The sequence below is a fragment of the Echinops telfairi genome, unplaced genomic scaffold, assembly GCF_000313985.2.
Source record: "Echinops telfairi isolate 266 unplaced genomic scaffold, ASM31398v2 ScPeMD7_7475;HRSCAF=8513, whole genome shotgun sequence".
Classification (NCBI taxonomy): domain Eukaryota; kingdom Metazoa; phylum Chordata; class Mammalia; order Afrosoricida; family Tenrecidae; genus Echinops; species Echinops telfairi.
This window is the reverse complement of record NW_022111379.1, coordinates 12,166,124-12,181,852: the sequence shown is the minus strand read 5'-3', so window position 1 is coordinate 12,181,852 and position 15,729 is coordinate 12,166,124. Positions and strand designations below refer to the sequence as shown.

Below are 15,729 nucleotides of genomic sequence, written 5' to 3'. Positions count from 1 at the left end.
GAAGCAAGGAACTGCTAAGGCAGCTGCACCCGGTACAACCATCACAAAACAAGAGACCCGAGCACTAGAAAGGCGAGGCTCACCACCCATTTATCCCTCTGCCTTTCAATTAGCCCCACATGTGATTATTGGCCAGGCTGGCACAATTAACTAACTCACCGTCCCAGGGACACAGTGGCCTGCACATCAGGGGCCATTGACCAGAGGTGGCTGCAGGTGGGGCAGCTGTTCTCTGACAACCACAGGCTGAGGTGGGGCCCACGGAAGGACCCTGCACAGAAGGGTTTCCTGTGAAGGCCTGACCTTTTTACCAGCTGAGCAAGGGAGGCTGAGCGGCACAGACCACGATTTGCAACTGGCTGCCAGTCTAAAGGTTAGTGGTTTGAATCCACCCAGGGTATTAAGGAGAAGGCCTGGTGCACTGGAGATTATACGCGACACACCCTGAGTTAGGGTTCGGCTGGATGGGCACTAACAACAGTAATAGTAATAACATTCCCTGACGATGGCCCCCCATCCCTCGTCTCCTCCTATTCCCACAGGTGCATGCTTCCCCATGCAGCACCCCAGGGTGGGGGCATGTCAGGGTGGCTCCGCAGGCAGAGGAAGATGGAAGTGAGTAGGAGAGAGTCTGCGGAAGGACTTCCTGCGGGCACCCGGCGCTCCGGGTCCCAGCACACAGCGGGGCCTGCAGGGAGGCAGGAGCCATGGCCTCTCCTTGGGAGCCAGCTCTGGCCCCGTCTCCATCTCCCCCTAAATATCAGGGGGCGAGGTTGGCCTCAGCCCTCAGCATCCTGCGCCTGGGTGTGCGCTGTGGTGGGACTGGGCAGCAGACATTCCAAGCCCGGAACATTCTCTTCCCGAGGCCTGGTTCTTGCAGGGGGGTGGGGGGGAGGGAGCACATCCCGCTTGTCCCTCTCTTACCTTGCCCAGAACAACTCCTGGTGCCTCAGCCCCACCCGCCCAAACCAGAGAGCCTGCTCCAGCTGACTGTCTCAAGGGCCCCTACCGTGCACTGGGGTACCCTCCCACAGATGCGTGGGCCGCAGCCAGATGTCGCCGTGATGCAGACCCTGGAAAATGCACTGTGTGTGTGACTGCCAACAAAAATGTTTAATCAGTTGCTGTGGTTCTTCCTATCCACCCTGCTCCCCCTCTTGGTTTTATTGGCTTCTGCAGAATTTATTACCCAGTGTTAATTCGGCATCCCCTTCACTGTCACTGCCGGGAGACGAGCCACCTGAAGCAGACAAGCCCCTTTGTACAGCCTCAGAGCCCACCCCCCACCCCTCGACCCCCATTTGGGGCTTTCCGAGGGCCGGTGGGGAGGGGGCGAGACAGCTGGGTCAGTACTAGCCGGGGCGAATGGCTGGTGCCCTCCTCTTGGAACTTAGCAGAGATGGCGTGGGTAGGTGGAGTCCCCCTCCCCCAGCGCACCCTGCCCAGCCAGAGTGGAGGGGTGGTATACAGTGAACCAGTGGTCAGGCAACTCCCCTCACCCCTCCCCCAGTGAAGGTCAGTCCCTGTGGCCTCCCAGGGTGCCCAGGGGAGCTGAGCACCAGCACCTCCCAGAGGCTCCAGCCCCACGTGTGGGCCGGGTTGACGAGTTTCAGAGCACTGTGTGGGCCCTCCAGTCCCCACCAGGTCTTCCTTCAACGTGGTTGAGCACTTAACCATTTGTGCCACTCAGGGACCCTGGAAATGCCCGTGGCCTGGCCTGGTGAAAAGAATTGCAGGGACTGGTTACGTGGCCCACTGTGGCCCAAACAGCCCAGGCCTCCGGATGCCTGGTCCACTCTGTCTCCTTGGGGGCCGGTGTGTTCTCCCACCCAGGAAACTAGGGGAAAGGCCACCCCTCTGAACCACAGGCCCGGGGTGGCCCTCTTGCCTCTTCTGGGGATAAATGAGAGGGCCCTAGAAGGGCCCCTGCCAGGGCCCAGCGCTGTGGCGTTGGGTCACGGAACCCAGTTGGGTGGACAAGTAGGTGTGATGTAGTCACGGTCCAGGACGGCTGGCCCGGCTGCCCTCCCAATTTTTACTCCTTGCACCCAGGTGGTGCCGTGGGTTGCTGGCCTCACAGTTGGCTCTTCAACCCACATGTGCTCCACAGGGGCCAGAGGAGGCCGGCTCAGTGCCGGGTGGTTGAGTTGGTTGCTCTCAGATCCGCCGCAGGACAACACTGGAAGGTGAGGAGGATGTCCTGTGTGTTGGGAGACAGGCCTGGTGCGGATCTCTGCCCAGGGCCTGCAGGAACGACTGTTGCGACCAGACGCAGCCCTCGTCCCCCTCCTTTGTCCACTCAAAGCTCTGAGTGCTGCCCCAGGAGGGTCATTAGCTGTGGTCCATGTGGCCCGGAGGACAGAGCGAGGCCTGCAGCAGGGAGGGACGAGCCTGGCTTGGGCCCCCTCTGGGGACATCTGTCCACATAGGCTGCACTGTTCCGTGAGACAGATGCTTCTCAGGGAGGGGAGGGACGGCCCTCTGGGGGCAGGCTGCCCTTGAGGGCTCCTCGGCCCTGCTGTCGTGGGTCAGGCGGGTCACTGTGCTTCCCTGGGGCCCGTAGCATGAGCGAAGCAGCGCCTGGGGAAACCGGATGGAGAATTGTGCAACCGGGTTTTCAGAGCCCAGCCCACCGGCAGGTGCTGAGAGCAGGCCCTGCAGCCCACCGGCAGGTGCCCATTCCCTTTTCTGAGGTGGCACAAGGACTCGGGCCTCTGGGCCAAGCCTGGGCCACCGTGGCAGAGCTGTGGGGTCCTGGTCCCTCTCCGGGGACGGGCAAGCTGAGCCTTCTGGAGACGGCCTCGGGGCTGATGGTTTCTTGGCTTGTTCCCCACAATCCTATTTGCTTACTTTTCCATTGCAGAACACCCCAGAGAGGGGCGGCCTCCCCGGTGTCCTGGTTGCAAAGGCCTGAGCGGGGAGGTTGCTTCACAGCGGGCCACCAGTAGCCTTTCCCCCAGTGACTCTGGCTGGCTTAGGCCTGCCGCCTGGAGGCCTTGGCTTTCATCCTTTGCTTTGGACACAGACCGAAACAGTCTTTGACCTAAACAGAAACCCTGTTTCACTGGGCCGTAAACACGTCTGCCTTTGAAGAAGCGCTGTGTGCCCCTCTGGTTCCAGAAAGCAGAGCCTTGGGCCCCCTGGCGTCTAGCCGCCCAGCGCTGGTTTGGAGTCCTGCTGCTGAGAAGCCTCCCTGGGCTCCCGAGAGCAGAGGGCTCCAGGCTCGGTAACCTCAGCCATTAAAGCCCTGCTTCTCCCAGCAAGAGCCTCTCAGAATTGGCCCTGGGCTCTGCCAGCATAGGAGCCTGGCCCCTAGGGGAAGAGGTTACCCATTTCTGCACATACACCCCATAAAAAACCACAAACAAACATCCTACGGAGTTGATTCTAACACCTGGTAACCCCGTCGGATGAAGCAGAACTGTCCCATCATGTTTCCGAGGCTGTACGCTTTATTTTTTTTATTTAACGCATCATTTTATTGGGGGACTCTTACAGCTCTTAGAACAATCCGTATGTCACTTGTATCGAGCACATCTGTAGAGAGGTTGCCATCGTCCTCTGGACAGACGTGTTCTCCCCGAAGAGGGCTCGTGGGTCCAAACTGCTCATCTCTGGGTTGGCAGCCAAGCGCTTAACCACTGCACCACCAGGGTTCCTGGGGAGGAGGTGGCCAAGGCTTCCACCACACCAAACGGAGCCAGGGCCTCATTCATATTCCACACCTCTCTGTGCCTCGGACCACCATTAGGCCACCTGGTGTGAGGGGGATCCTCTGGTTTCTCAGGCGTTTCTTCTGCGTCCCCTCAGGGTGGGCTCAACCGAGGGGGTTAACTGTGGACTCCGCTCTCACTGGGGGTGGAAAGATGTTATCCTCCCTGTCCGGGAGGGATAGGAAATCAGAACTCTGGACCACCCCAGCCTTGGCTGAGAAACAACCCTTACCCCCCCCCCACTATCTCTCAAAGCATTGTCATTTCCCCTCTGTCTCACCAAGAGGGGACAAGGGCTTCCCCCGCCTGCAGAAGGAAGCGGGGGCTCTGGAGACTCAGCAAGAATGAAAAATGGGCAAGACCCCAGCACAGGATGCAGGCTTTGTAGCTGGTGAAGGGGCGTTCACGTCAAAGCCACCGCTTCAAAGTGTCCTGCTCAGGGCCATCTAGGACAGGCGCCGCGGTTGTGCAACCTCTGCCTTGTTCCAAATCACATGCATCCCGCTGAGGGGGGCTTGGCCTCAGGAGCCAGCTTCTCCCAGCCCCCAGGCTCTGCCTTTGGTCTCTGCATGCGGAGTTCACATACTCTGCACCTGTCATCTAAGAGCAATCATAACCTGCCTGCTTGTGACCGGCTTTCTAGCCTGGCACCATGTTTGCCAGGAGGTGTAAGCGTGCTTCGCCGGCCACGTTCTCTCTGTCGCCGCAGCACATTCCATTGGTGTGGATGCAGCCCCCCTCACTGTGGTCCTGTTGGGTGCCCCAGGCCAGCTTGTTAAAAAGGCATTTTCCACTCAGGAAGTGAGTAGAGTCTGAAGTCTTCAAAGCCAGTGAGTAGCGATCTAAAACACAGTTACAGGCCTCTGCTTTCCAGGAGCAAAACAGTTAGAAAGGAGCCAAACATTGAGAGAAGAAACAAGTCTACCGGAGCCACACCGGCATTTCCCCTGAGACCAGAAACAGCTAGATGGTGCCCAGCTACCACCATGAACTGTTCTGACCACATTGAATGGAGAGAAAATGTGGAGCAGATCTTAAATTCTTTTAAAAAAACAACGGCAAACAACAGACAAATGGAAGCAGTTGAGAACGGAGGACTTCCTGAGACTGTTGCCCTGAGATACATTAACCGTAGAGCCTGGCCTATCCCTGAGATCATTTCCTGCAAGAGAGCAGAGAGTCACACAAAATAAGATTGGTACTCTACCCGAAAGCGATCCGTATGAGATCAAAAGAACAACAATTACTCAACAGCAGAGATGAGGCAATAAGGGGCAGGGAGACTAGAGTACTGGAAATGGAACAAACCAAGCATGATGAGAGAATGTGTGATAAGTGTAATGAAAGTCACTGATCTATGTGGACACATGGGGATCTAACCCACTATGTAAATTTTCATCAAAATGATGAAGCTGAAGCAAAAATGTATACAAACTGTGGATGTAGAAAGCCTCATCTTTCTCCCATGGAGCGAGTGGTGGTGTTGAACTGCTGACCTTTCATGCAGCTCAGCGTGGAAGCCACTATGCCACCAAGGCTCATTATAAGCCTAGGCGAGCAGACAAAACCTGATGAGAAAACCAAGCACGATGGAAATGTTTTCAGCTGTCTCAAAAGCCATGTTTGCTTGACATTCCCCGCAGAGCAGAGTTGTGCATAGGCCCCTGCCTGCAGACTCGTGGGTGATAGTGTTGAACGCGGCAAGCACTGCTGGCACAGGCACGCACGCACCTGGTGTCTAAACAGGTACATTGGATTTCATATACTTATAAGGCAAGGTCATTGCATAACACCCATTTTCAAAAATACTATCACTCCCCTTATAGACCTGTCTCATTTTTGTCCTGGTGGTATAGTGGTTAAGAGTTGGGCTGCAATCCACAAGGTCTGCAGTTCGAAACCACCAGCTGCTTCTTGGGAGAGAGCTGGGACTTCTATTCCCGTAAATCCTTGGAAACTCACAGGGGCAGTTCTACACTGCCCTATAGGGTCGCTATGAATCTGCATCGACTCGATGACAGTGAGCTTGAGGGTTGTGTTTAATGATTATTATTGTTTGACTGAAAATTGAGACATAGAGGTGAGTTCGAATTCAGACCTAGAGAGTGGCGAAGGACCATGGCCTCAGGGTTCCACCAGTCTCTATCTGACCAATAAGCCTGGTCTTTTGTTTTTTTTTAAATAACATTTAACATTCTGAGCGGTTGGTGTGGAAGCCAGGCACCATCTAGTTCTTCAGGTCAGGCCCGTGGACACTGGTGTTCTTGGAGTCCCTCGTCCACTGGCCTGATCACTCGCACCTGTCGTCTGTTGTCAGCACTCTTCTTTCCTCTGGACAAGGAGGGACCTGAGGTGGTCACTCACAGCTTTTAAGACCTCAGTCACCAGAGTAGAAAGTAGGACATTGTCTTTGTGAACTATTGTGTGAGCCCGGGTGGACTAGGGAAACAAATTCATTGACACACATGTGTGTATAAGAAAGCACTTTATGTAAAAGAGCAGTTGTATATTGAAGAAACATCCCCGCCCAGTCCAGATCAAGGCCGTAAGTCTGACATTAGCCCATATGTCCAATACCAGTCTATAAATTTCTCTTTAGACTCATGCAGCCATGAAATGACGCCTATTGCCGGAAGATCACAAGCCTGTGGGTGGAAAGTCTTGTGGATCCAGTGACGATGGAAGCATCTCAGCGCTGGCAGGGGTCTCCATGTGGCTCCTCCAGCTCCAGGGCTCTGGCTGGGATCAGTGTGGCTCCACGTGTCTTGTCAGCAGGAAGATGGAGCAGAGAGAGTGTGTGTCCCACCTCCAGGGAGGAAGACAGGAGTTCCCAGAATCCTCAGGAGAAGGCCATGCCCACACAGAGGAATGATTGGCTATGACCTGATAGACAGGCTGGACTCCACCTCTTTGCGCAAGTTGACAATAGATTATGTAACTGCCACACTATGATACACCAGTTGACCTTGGTGGCCCCTAAGACTACTGTCCTGAGCCCCCAGGCACAATGACTCATTATTTCAAGGTTTCTTGTGAAGTTATGTCTAAAAGATTTCATAACACTGTGCTCACCACAGTCATGGATATATTTACAGCAAAAGTTAAAGCCCATGTACAAATCTTCTGTGTTAATCCTGTGTATGTATTCGTGGGTGTAAGTCTACCCTACCTCCCACAACAATTCAGCCAGCACGTCTGTCCATGTAGCTACTTGTAGATCTTCACCATCGCAGGACTGTGCAACAGCATTTCCCTCTATTGTCTTTAATTCTTGCTTCTCCCAGTGTCTTCTCCTTCCTACCCTCTTGTTGTAGATTGTCTTCCCTGATACCCAAAGTTGGCGCATGTCTGTCCTCTAGCCAGCGAAAGGTGTATTTGTAGTGAGGAAATGCCTCCCAAAGGTCCCAGCATTTGAAATGAGTTACTGATGATTATCAGCAAGTATTCCATCATTCATGCCTTGGCTCATACACTCACAGTGCAGAATCACTCAGACATTAGGGGTCAAAGAGAGGAATCAGATAGTGTCTCTTGAACCTTAACTGGGGAATCGGACAGGCAGTTAATTACAACAAGGCATGTGCTCTTGAAGACAGAAATCATTGTGGATTTTGTTCTGTGCATCAAAGTATGCGCTTGGAGAGGCCACAATTCTCAGTTGTGTGTGGTCATCGCTCATGTTGTGATCTGATGTCATTATCCTCTGTGTTGAAAATCCTGGGCTCTGTGATGTTAATGGGTCAGAACTCATGGAAGTTCTGTTCAAAAGGCAGGAGACAGTCTGTGGGATTAGCTTGTATCTTGAGACAATCTATTTTGAGACAGAAAGGAGATTTGAACAGTGGGAAGAGATGACAGGCACCTACTATCTCCAAGAAAGAAGAGCACAGAGTGAGCCTCTGCCCTGCACCTGAGGTCTCTGTGCTGGGAAGCTCCTCGGCCCAGGGGAAGATTTGTGCCAAGACACCTGTAGATACCCAAGGCACGTGGGTCATCGGTGGTTAAAGGAGACAAAGAGCTTCGCTTGGGCCTGAGAGAGAGGAACAGCCGGCACCCTGAATCCAGACTTCCAACTTTCTAGACGGTGAGAAAAAGCATTTATGTGTATTGCAGCAACCCACGTGTGGTCATGCTGTCATAGCAATAGCCTTAGCAAACCAAGACAAAAACCAAGTAAGCTTGAGGCGTGTGGAAGAGCATCACAAGTGGCATTTGAGCTGAGGCCACAAGAAGGCCTTTTCCAGGAAGAGGAAGGGTGAGGGCCTTGCTAGTTAGGGCACCTGGCAAGCTTGTGTTTCAAAACGGAGTTCACGTCTCATGAAAGAGTAGGTAGATGGCTGAGGCAGTAAAGGCTGGTGTGGTAGCTTGGACCTGGCAGCGACCCAGCCTCCACTTCAGTGGAAGATGATCCGACCACCACATTTGCACACCTCCATTCTAGTCTTGGGGGGAGGGGAAGAAGAGGAAGAGCCTCGTTCCTTCCCGGGCACATTCTAGAACTTGTATACAGTGCCTCTGCTCATATGCCACTGGCCACACGTAGTCAAAGGGCCGCTGCTGGATGCAAGGAAAGTTTAGTCTTTAGCTGGTGGCCATGCTAACGCTTCAATTACTATGGAGAGAATAAATATTTGAGAGGACCCAGCTCAATTGCTAAAGATAAAGTGGGTGCACAAGCAAGTGTGGTGACAAAAGCTGAGGGTGCCCGGCTGTCAAAAGATATAACATCTGGGGTCTTAAAGGCTTTAAGTTAAACAAGTGGCCATCTAGCAGAGAAGCAACAAGCCCTCGTGGAAGAAGCACACCAGCCTATAGGTGTCGATGGGATTAGATAACAGGCATCAAAAGACCCCAAACAAACAAACATTTTTGGGAACAAGGGGGGTCGAAGCAGAGACCCCCAAACCCAGCTGTAAACAATGAGACATCCCCTCACAGAAGGGTCACAAGGAAGGAGTTAGTCAACCAGGGTGCAGCATAGCACCGATGAAACACACAATATTCCTCTGGTTCCTTGAGGCTTCCTCACCCCCCCACTATCATGACCCCAATCCTGCCTTTTCACTGCAGGCTAGGCCAGAGCATGTACACAGGTACAAATAAGAGCTCAGGACACATGGAATCCAGGTCAGATTAAACCCCTGAGGAACAGAAATGAGAGTGGTGGTACCAGGAGGGTAAGGAGAAGGTGGGGAGAGGAAAGGGGGAAGAAACCACAGGGGAAGAGAGACAGTGGTTGGTGTAAGATATGAAAATAATAATAATTGTTAATTTATCAAGGGGTCATGAGAGTGGGAGGTGGGGGGAGGGTAAAAAGAGAAGCTGATACCAAGGGCTCAAATGTTTAGAAAATAATGATGGCAACATATGTACAAGCATGCTTGATACAATTGATGTATGGATTGTCATAAGAGCTGTAAGATTACAGCTCTTTAAAGATCAACAAAATGATCTTTAAAAATATATATATATTTGGGAGGCACAGGCGTCAGCCAGCAGTCTGCCATGTGCAAAGACAAGACAATGGGAGAAGACTTCCAGATGTGCATGTGATTTGTGGCAGGTGGGAGTGGCACGAGATAGGGACCTGGAAATCATTCCAAGGGGGGTTGGAGTGCAGTCTGCATGCACTGTGAGCCTGAAGGGTATGGGCAAGGAGGTGGCAGAGCCAGAGGGGTGCTACGGAAGATGGTGAGTGGGGTTGAGTCTGCAAGGAAGAGGAGCCAGCAGGAGGCACTGCCTCCACCCAGATGGGAGCAGCAAACATGCAGTGGGCTTACAGGGGATGCACGGCATTCCAAATGCTTAGGGGATGCACCAATACTCGTGATCCAAGGATTATAAATTATATAATCCAAATCCGAAGGAGGGAGTAGCATCAGAGCTTAAATTTTGAGATTCTGGTGTGCAGAAGGCTATGGATGACAGTGGAAGCCCCAAAATACATTTGCAGGGTCTACACAGGACTAAGCCTCCCGTGATTTCCCCCAACCATCACTGAGGGATGGGGATAACTAACCGGGTTATCAGACAGAGAGTGTTGTGCAGACGACGACAGGAGGTTAAAGTGGTAAAGCTGACGTGAACGGTTCGAGCCTTGTCACTTGGTCTCCCCTCGGATACACCTTGGGCTTGAGCTAGCTTTTCATATTTTCTGCATTTTTTCTTTTTTCATATTGGGGTTGATCTTTGTTGGTAGCCTTCTGGACTCTGTTGTGTGCTTGTCTATGTTTTCCGGTAGATGAAAGCCAGGACGGGTGAATCTAGAGACAACTAGAAGAAGGGTTCCTGGGGTCTGTGGTAGAGGGTGTGGGCGGGGGTGAGGGTGGGTAGGCGAGCTGATATCAAGGAGATTAAGTAGGAAGACAATGTCTTGAAACTGATGTTGGTAGCAATTGTACGACCCTGCTCCATGTGATCGAACTATGGGCTGGTAGGATGTCTGAATCAGCTCCTAATAAAATGGTTTGAAAAATATTGCTCAGGAGATGATGCAGGCATTTTCCTCCTCAGGAACAAGGAAGCAGAGTTCCTTCCGGAATGGTCTCCCCTGGTTAGGTCGGGGTCGGCACGCTGGAGAGCAGTCCCCGTGACCTCTTGTCTCTCGTTCTCTCCTCAGACTGTGTTACGGATTATAGTCCTTGGAATCTGGGACTACATTGAAAACAAAATAGAGGTAAAGACCAGTGCCCAGCCCAGGCATCGGAAGCTAGAAGAGCTCCCGGCCCCTCTCTCCCCGGCCTGAGCCATCAGAAAAGCCCGTGTCCCCTGGCATTGGCTGCGGGAGCTGCTTGGGTTGTGTAGAGAGTGGGACCGGGGGATGGGGATGTGGAGGAGCGCGCTGAATGTTTCCAATGCAGGAATGTTTGGAAAATCCTGCTTGAAGTTCTGAAGTGTGTTCACAGTTATTCTTGAGTCTATTTATAAGCTGCCGAACTATGCTTTAAAACAAACAGGTCCACTCTAAAGTGGCCCAGTGGTCAGATAGCCGAGCGGAGACTATCCACGGGCTGCTCAGCGTGGGTTTCTGCTGAGCCAACCGGCTCTTTGGCTGCTGCTTGTCAGAGGGCTGGGATGGGCCAGTTGAGACGTTCAACAGAGGCGCGTCTCTGGGGAGGGACTGGGGAGGCCCTGTCACCTCCCAGAGTTTCGTACACACAGGACAAGGCAAAGGGGTCAGTCCCTACTGTCCACTCCTTCACGGCCCCATCCATTCTGGCCTCAGTGCTGGGGGCAGACACAGAGGGACCTAGCCTGTAAAGCTTGGGCCAAGGTCAGAAGGTCAGGGTCCAGGGCCAATGTCACAATCTGGGACCTCCTTCTCTTCTAGCCAGACCCCCTTCTTGGCACTGAGTAGAGATGAGACACAGGGACTCCTGCTACCCCAGGGGAAGGAGGCACCACTGTGCGACCTTTGGCCCCCATCACAGTTCAGTTCCGTCTCTGTCTAGGGTTCTGGAAGGCAGGATGAAAGTCCAGCCCCAAGAGGGGACAGGGCGCTGGAAACGGCAAAGGCCAATGGACTGGAGACAGGGGGAGGCCCCCTGGAAGAGTGGAAGTGCCCAAGAGAATTCTAGAAGAGGCCCAAAGACCGAGGGGGCCAGGGGTGTGGGGTGACCTGCTGGCCAGGTTGCTTTGGTTGACCTGGGCTGACACCCCCAGCCTGCAGGCTCACAGCCCGGACACTGAAGCCCACCTCTTCCTCCAGGTGTTTGACGGGGCTGTGATCATCCTGTCCCTGGCCCCGATGGTGGCGTCCACTGTGGCCAACGGACCCAGGAGCCCCTGGGACGCCATCAGCCTCATCATCATGCTCCGGATCTGGCGGCTGAAGAGAGTCATCGATGGTGAGTGGCCTATGAGGGGTCAGCGGGGCGCTGCCCCAGGAACCGCCCTGCCAGCAGAAAGAAGGGAGTGGCCACTAGAGGTGGGCGTGTAACCCCCAGCTCAGAGGACCAGGCCTGCCCTGCTCCCACTGCCCGCTTGCCACGTGCGGGCACTATGACTCCCCACAGCCCATTTGGAGAGGACTCCGAGTATCTTCCAACACAGCTCTTTATTGTGAGCCCCTGGGGGGCCTGCTTGTCCCAAGGGAGCGTCAGGCAGGGCTGTGGTTTTGAAAGACCAGCTCTTTACCCCTCAGGGGTCTGATGACCCTCCTCCCTCCACTGCTTCATGCAGGTTGTCCCCGGGCCCAGGTTCGATCTCCCCCAGCCTATCTGCCTGCAAACAGCTGGAGGGTGGTGCCGGGGTGGCGGTGGGGGGGGCGTGCTGGCTTGGCTGGGTCTCCAGCTATGGATCCAGCATCTGAATGACATCTCGGGTCTCCACTCCCCTGAAAGGTCTGACGTGCTCCTGGCTTTATTGTTGCCTCTCCTTCCTGAACCATGGTCACGGAGAGTTCCAGAAAGGGGCCTGGGAAGGAGCGGGCAGCTCGCCTCACCCCGCAGAGCAGTGTGTGTCGTGTGGAGGGGGGGCCTGGGGGAAGGGGCACCTTTGTCCTCCAGTTTCCTGAACTCATGATGACAAGAGGAAGAGCCACGTCACCGGGTTCCAGAGGGGAGGGAGGCCCACCTCCTCTCGGCTGCAGAACATCTGGGCCCAGCATCACCCCAGATGTGCTGGGCCACCTCTTCTCTCCCAAGGTGGGCTCCCCTCTGAAGTGTGGGTGACCAGAGGCCAGGTGGCGCTGCTCCAGAAACCATCAGGGAGCTGATCTAGACAGGTGCCTCCCAAACCCTGGCCTTTTCTTCTTCGCAGCACCCCCCTTTCTCCCACAACACCTTAGGCCCTTGCCTGATGTGTCAAGCAGACGGAAAGTTGGTGGGGAGCGGATCCCGACGTCACCTCTTTGCCTTCCCCCAGGGAGCCTCTGCAGAATCTCTCTGTTCGTGGAGCAGACTGAGCAGCCAGTATACACCAACTCACCAGCTTCTGCCTGGACCATTCTTGATTACGCTCTGTAACCCTTCCCAACCGCCCTATCTGGCCGGCCCTCCCAGCTCAGAACCGTGCGTGCAAATAAGAGACGCTGTGGCCATGAGAAGACCTCCAGGGGTGCTGGCCTGATGGGTGTGAAGTCAGAAGGAGGGGTTCCAGAGTCTCTCTCCCTGAGCAGAGACCCTCCCCTCAGAGCCCACCCGGCCCCGTGAGCACTGTGGGGTTTGGTCCTGCGTCCCACCAGTGTGTCATCTGAGTCCCTAATCCAGAGTCTGCATCAAACTGGCCCACTTTGGAGTGGCCCAGCTGAGAGATCTTCTAGCCCATCCCTCTCTCATTGAAAGATAGGGGAACTGCGGCCAGGAGGGATGGGGGTCACCCAGCAAACACCCCTGCCCAGTGCTCCTTCCTCCTCACGATAAGGGAGGGAGGGGCTGTTCTTGGCTCAGTCTGTGGGAACATCCGCTCCCTTCCGGGGCAAGAGCAGCCTCTTCTGGCTCTGCCCTGCCAGCTGTGCACAGCTGGACATCCTCACACACAGGTCTCAACACTGTGAACTCTCTTCCCAGCTGCCCCCTTCCTTTCCTGACACATCACAGCCTGGGGGGCCTTACAAGAGCGATGTGTGGGTGTTAATGTGCTACTCTGCCCCTGCGTGTGAACTGGCATTAGCAGAGAGCTGAGGAGACAGTAGGAGCCTCGGGCAGCTCCTAGGACCTGGGTCTGGTCTCAGAGATGCTCAGAGCCATCCTCCAAGAAGAAACAAACCCCAGTTTCTTGTCTGTATGATCCGTGCAGCAGCCAGAGAATATCTGGATGTTGGAGACTCTGAGTGGAGAGGAGCCTGGGAGAGCAGAGATGGGGAGGGCGCGAGAAGGCAGTATCAAGAGATGCGCGTGACCCACGTTTCCAAGACGTGCGGAGAGGGCTGGCGGGGTTCCGGGAGGTGGGAGAGGAGCGTGATGGGCAGCAAGGCCAGGTTAAAGTCAGGAACCGACAGTGGGAGCTCAATGGCACTGAGCCCGGAGAAGTCCTGACTGGGAGACCCCTGGAATCCAGGTTCCCTCCTCTGGGCCTCAGCGTGACTATATCTAGAATGACAGAGACGTCAATGAACGGAGGCTTACGTTTGTCCATTCCCCGGAGCCAAGAGTCCAGGTGCCTTGCGTGCCGTGGCTCTGCTGCCCCTGGCCCAAGACGGCTGCCTGAGAGCCAGCCCTCACCTCTCATTTCAGCCAGCAACAGGGGAAGCCTCGCTTTTAAAATAAAGCTTTCTTGAAATATGTAGTTTATAGACCGTAAAATTCACCTACTTAAAGCAGGTAGCTCAATCGTTTTTCATAAATTCACATCAGCACCATCTGTTTTGGACATTTTCACCACCTCCCTAAAAACCAAAGTCCCTGTACCCATTAGACAACTCAGGAAGCTTCTGGAAGCCCCTGCACCGCACCGCCACCCCTCCACCCCCCACCCCACTTGCATCCCATGACCCAAAACGGGCTCTCATGGCAGCCCAGGGCTGCAGGGCAGGTTCTGAAATCTAGCCAAAAGGTGAGTGTTCTGTTACGATGGAAAGGAGGGAAAGACACATGGAGAGGAAGGGTCCAAGAGAGTCAGGGGTCTAGCTTTCTTGCCCCTCTGGAGGCTGTTGAGCACCCAGACATTTTCTCCTCCGAGCCTCAGTGCACCCTGAGCCTGCTGCTGGCTGGAGGCTCCGGCCGGTCTCTCCCCAGCCTGAGCCCGCCACTGCTGCATCCTTCACGGCGCCCCCTGTCTTCCAGCTTACGTCCTGCCGGTGAAGGTGGAGATGGAGATGGTCATCCAGCAGTATGAGAAGGCCAAGGTCATCCAGGACGAGCAGCTGGAGAGGCTGACGCAAATCTGTCAGGAGCAAGGGGTAGGTAACAGGCTGCCGCTGTCAGCTGGGAGCGCCTCCTGAGCCTCATTGGACACCTCAGAGCCTGAGGCCCACACAGGGGAGGACGTGTCTCGAAGGTCACTCTAAGGTCCACTCAGGCCCTGACCCCTGGGCCAGAGTTCTTTTCTTGCTCCCGGGTGACCATTTGGCTGTCCAGCCTGAAGCAGCCCACTTCCCAGCTCAGTGGAGAGGGTCTTCTCAGAACCTGGTCTCCCAAGCAGCGGTCCAGCCCCATCTGCAGAGGGTGGCCGAGCACCACGGGGTTCCAGTCACCTCTTGGGACCCCCAGAGTCCCCAGAGGCTGTCAGTTGGGCTCCTCCAGGAGCCTGGCAGAGCCCCAGAGAGGGGCGGGGCATGTGAGCCTGGGCCCAGGGAGGCCCAGGGGACAGGCAGGCAGAGGAGGGAATCCCGAAGCCCACACTCAGGCCCCAGTTCTTCCCCCCGGACTTTCTCTATGGCATGCCACCTCTCTGCCCTGCAGCATGAGGGGCCACCCCCATGGGAGTGGGACAGAGGAACCCTTCTGTAGGGTGGCAGGGGTACTCATGAATTCAGGATTGACCCCCCATCAGAGGGACCAGGCAGCCTGGCTAGCTCTTACTCTCTGGCAGCAGTGCTTGACCTTCCTAATGCCGTGACCATTTAATACAGTACCTCATGTGGTGGTGACCCCCAACCATAAAATTATTTGCGTTGCTGTAATTTCATAACTGTACGTCAAACTGTAATTTTGCTACTGTTTTGGATGGGCTGACCCTGTGAAAGGGCCATTTGACCCCCCCAAAGGGGTCGCGACCCACAGGTTGAGAACTGCTGCTCTATGGAAACACACTGCCTGGAGCTCAGGGAATATCTCAATGCCCATGAGCGTGGGGACTGTCACAGAGGGTCCTAGCAGTGTGTGGGACAGAGGGACCTAGCAGTGTGGGGGGGACTGTCACAGAGGATCTAGCAGTGTGTGGGACAGAGGGTCCTAGCAGTGTGTGGGATAGAGGGTCCTAGCAGTGTGTGGGGACTGTCACAAAGGGTCTGAGCAGTGTGGGGGGGCTGTCACAGAGGGTCTAGCAGTGTGTGGGGACTGTCACAAAGGGTCCTAGCAGTGTGTGGGGACTGTCACAAAGGGTCCTAGCAGTGTGTGGGGACTGTCACAGAGGG

General features: G+C 54.8%; 1 protein-coding gene across 1 annotated transcript in view; it reads left to right on the top strand.

Annotated features, from left to right (window-relative positions):
* TMEM266 (transmembrane protein 266) overlaps window positions 1-15,729 on the top strand; it is a 140,696-nt gene that overhangs the window by 55,180 nt on the left and 69,787 nt on the right. The window contains exons 6-8 of the mRNA XM_045285675.1: window positions 10,333-10,389; window positions 11,422-11,560; window positions 14,438-14,553. Of these exons, the coding sequence (XP_045141610.1) occupies window positions 10,333-10,389; window positions 11,422-11,560; window positions 14,438-14,553 (312 nt within the window). The remainder of the gene's footprint in view (window positions 1-10,332; window positions 10,390-11,421; window positions 11,561-14,437; window positions 14,554-15,729) is intronic.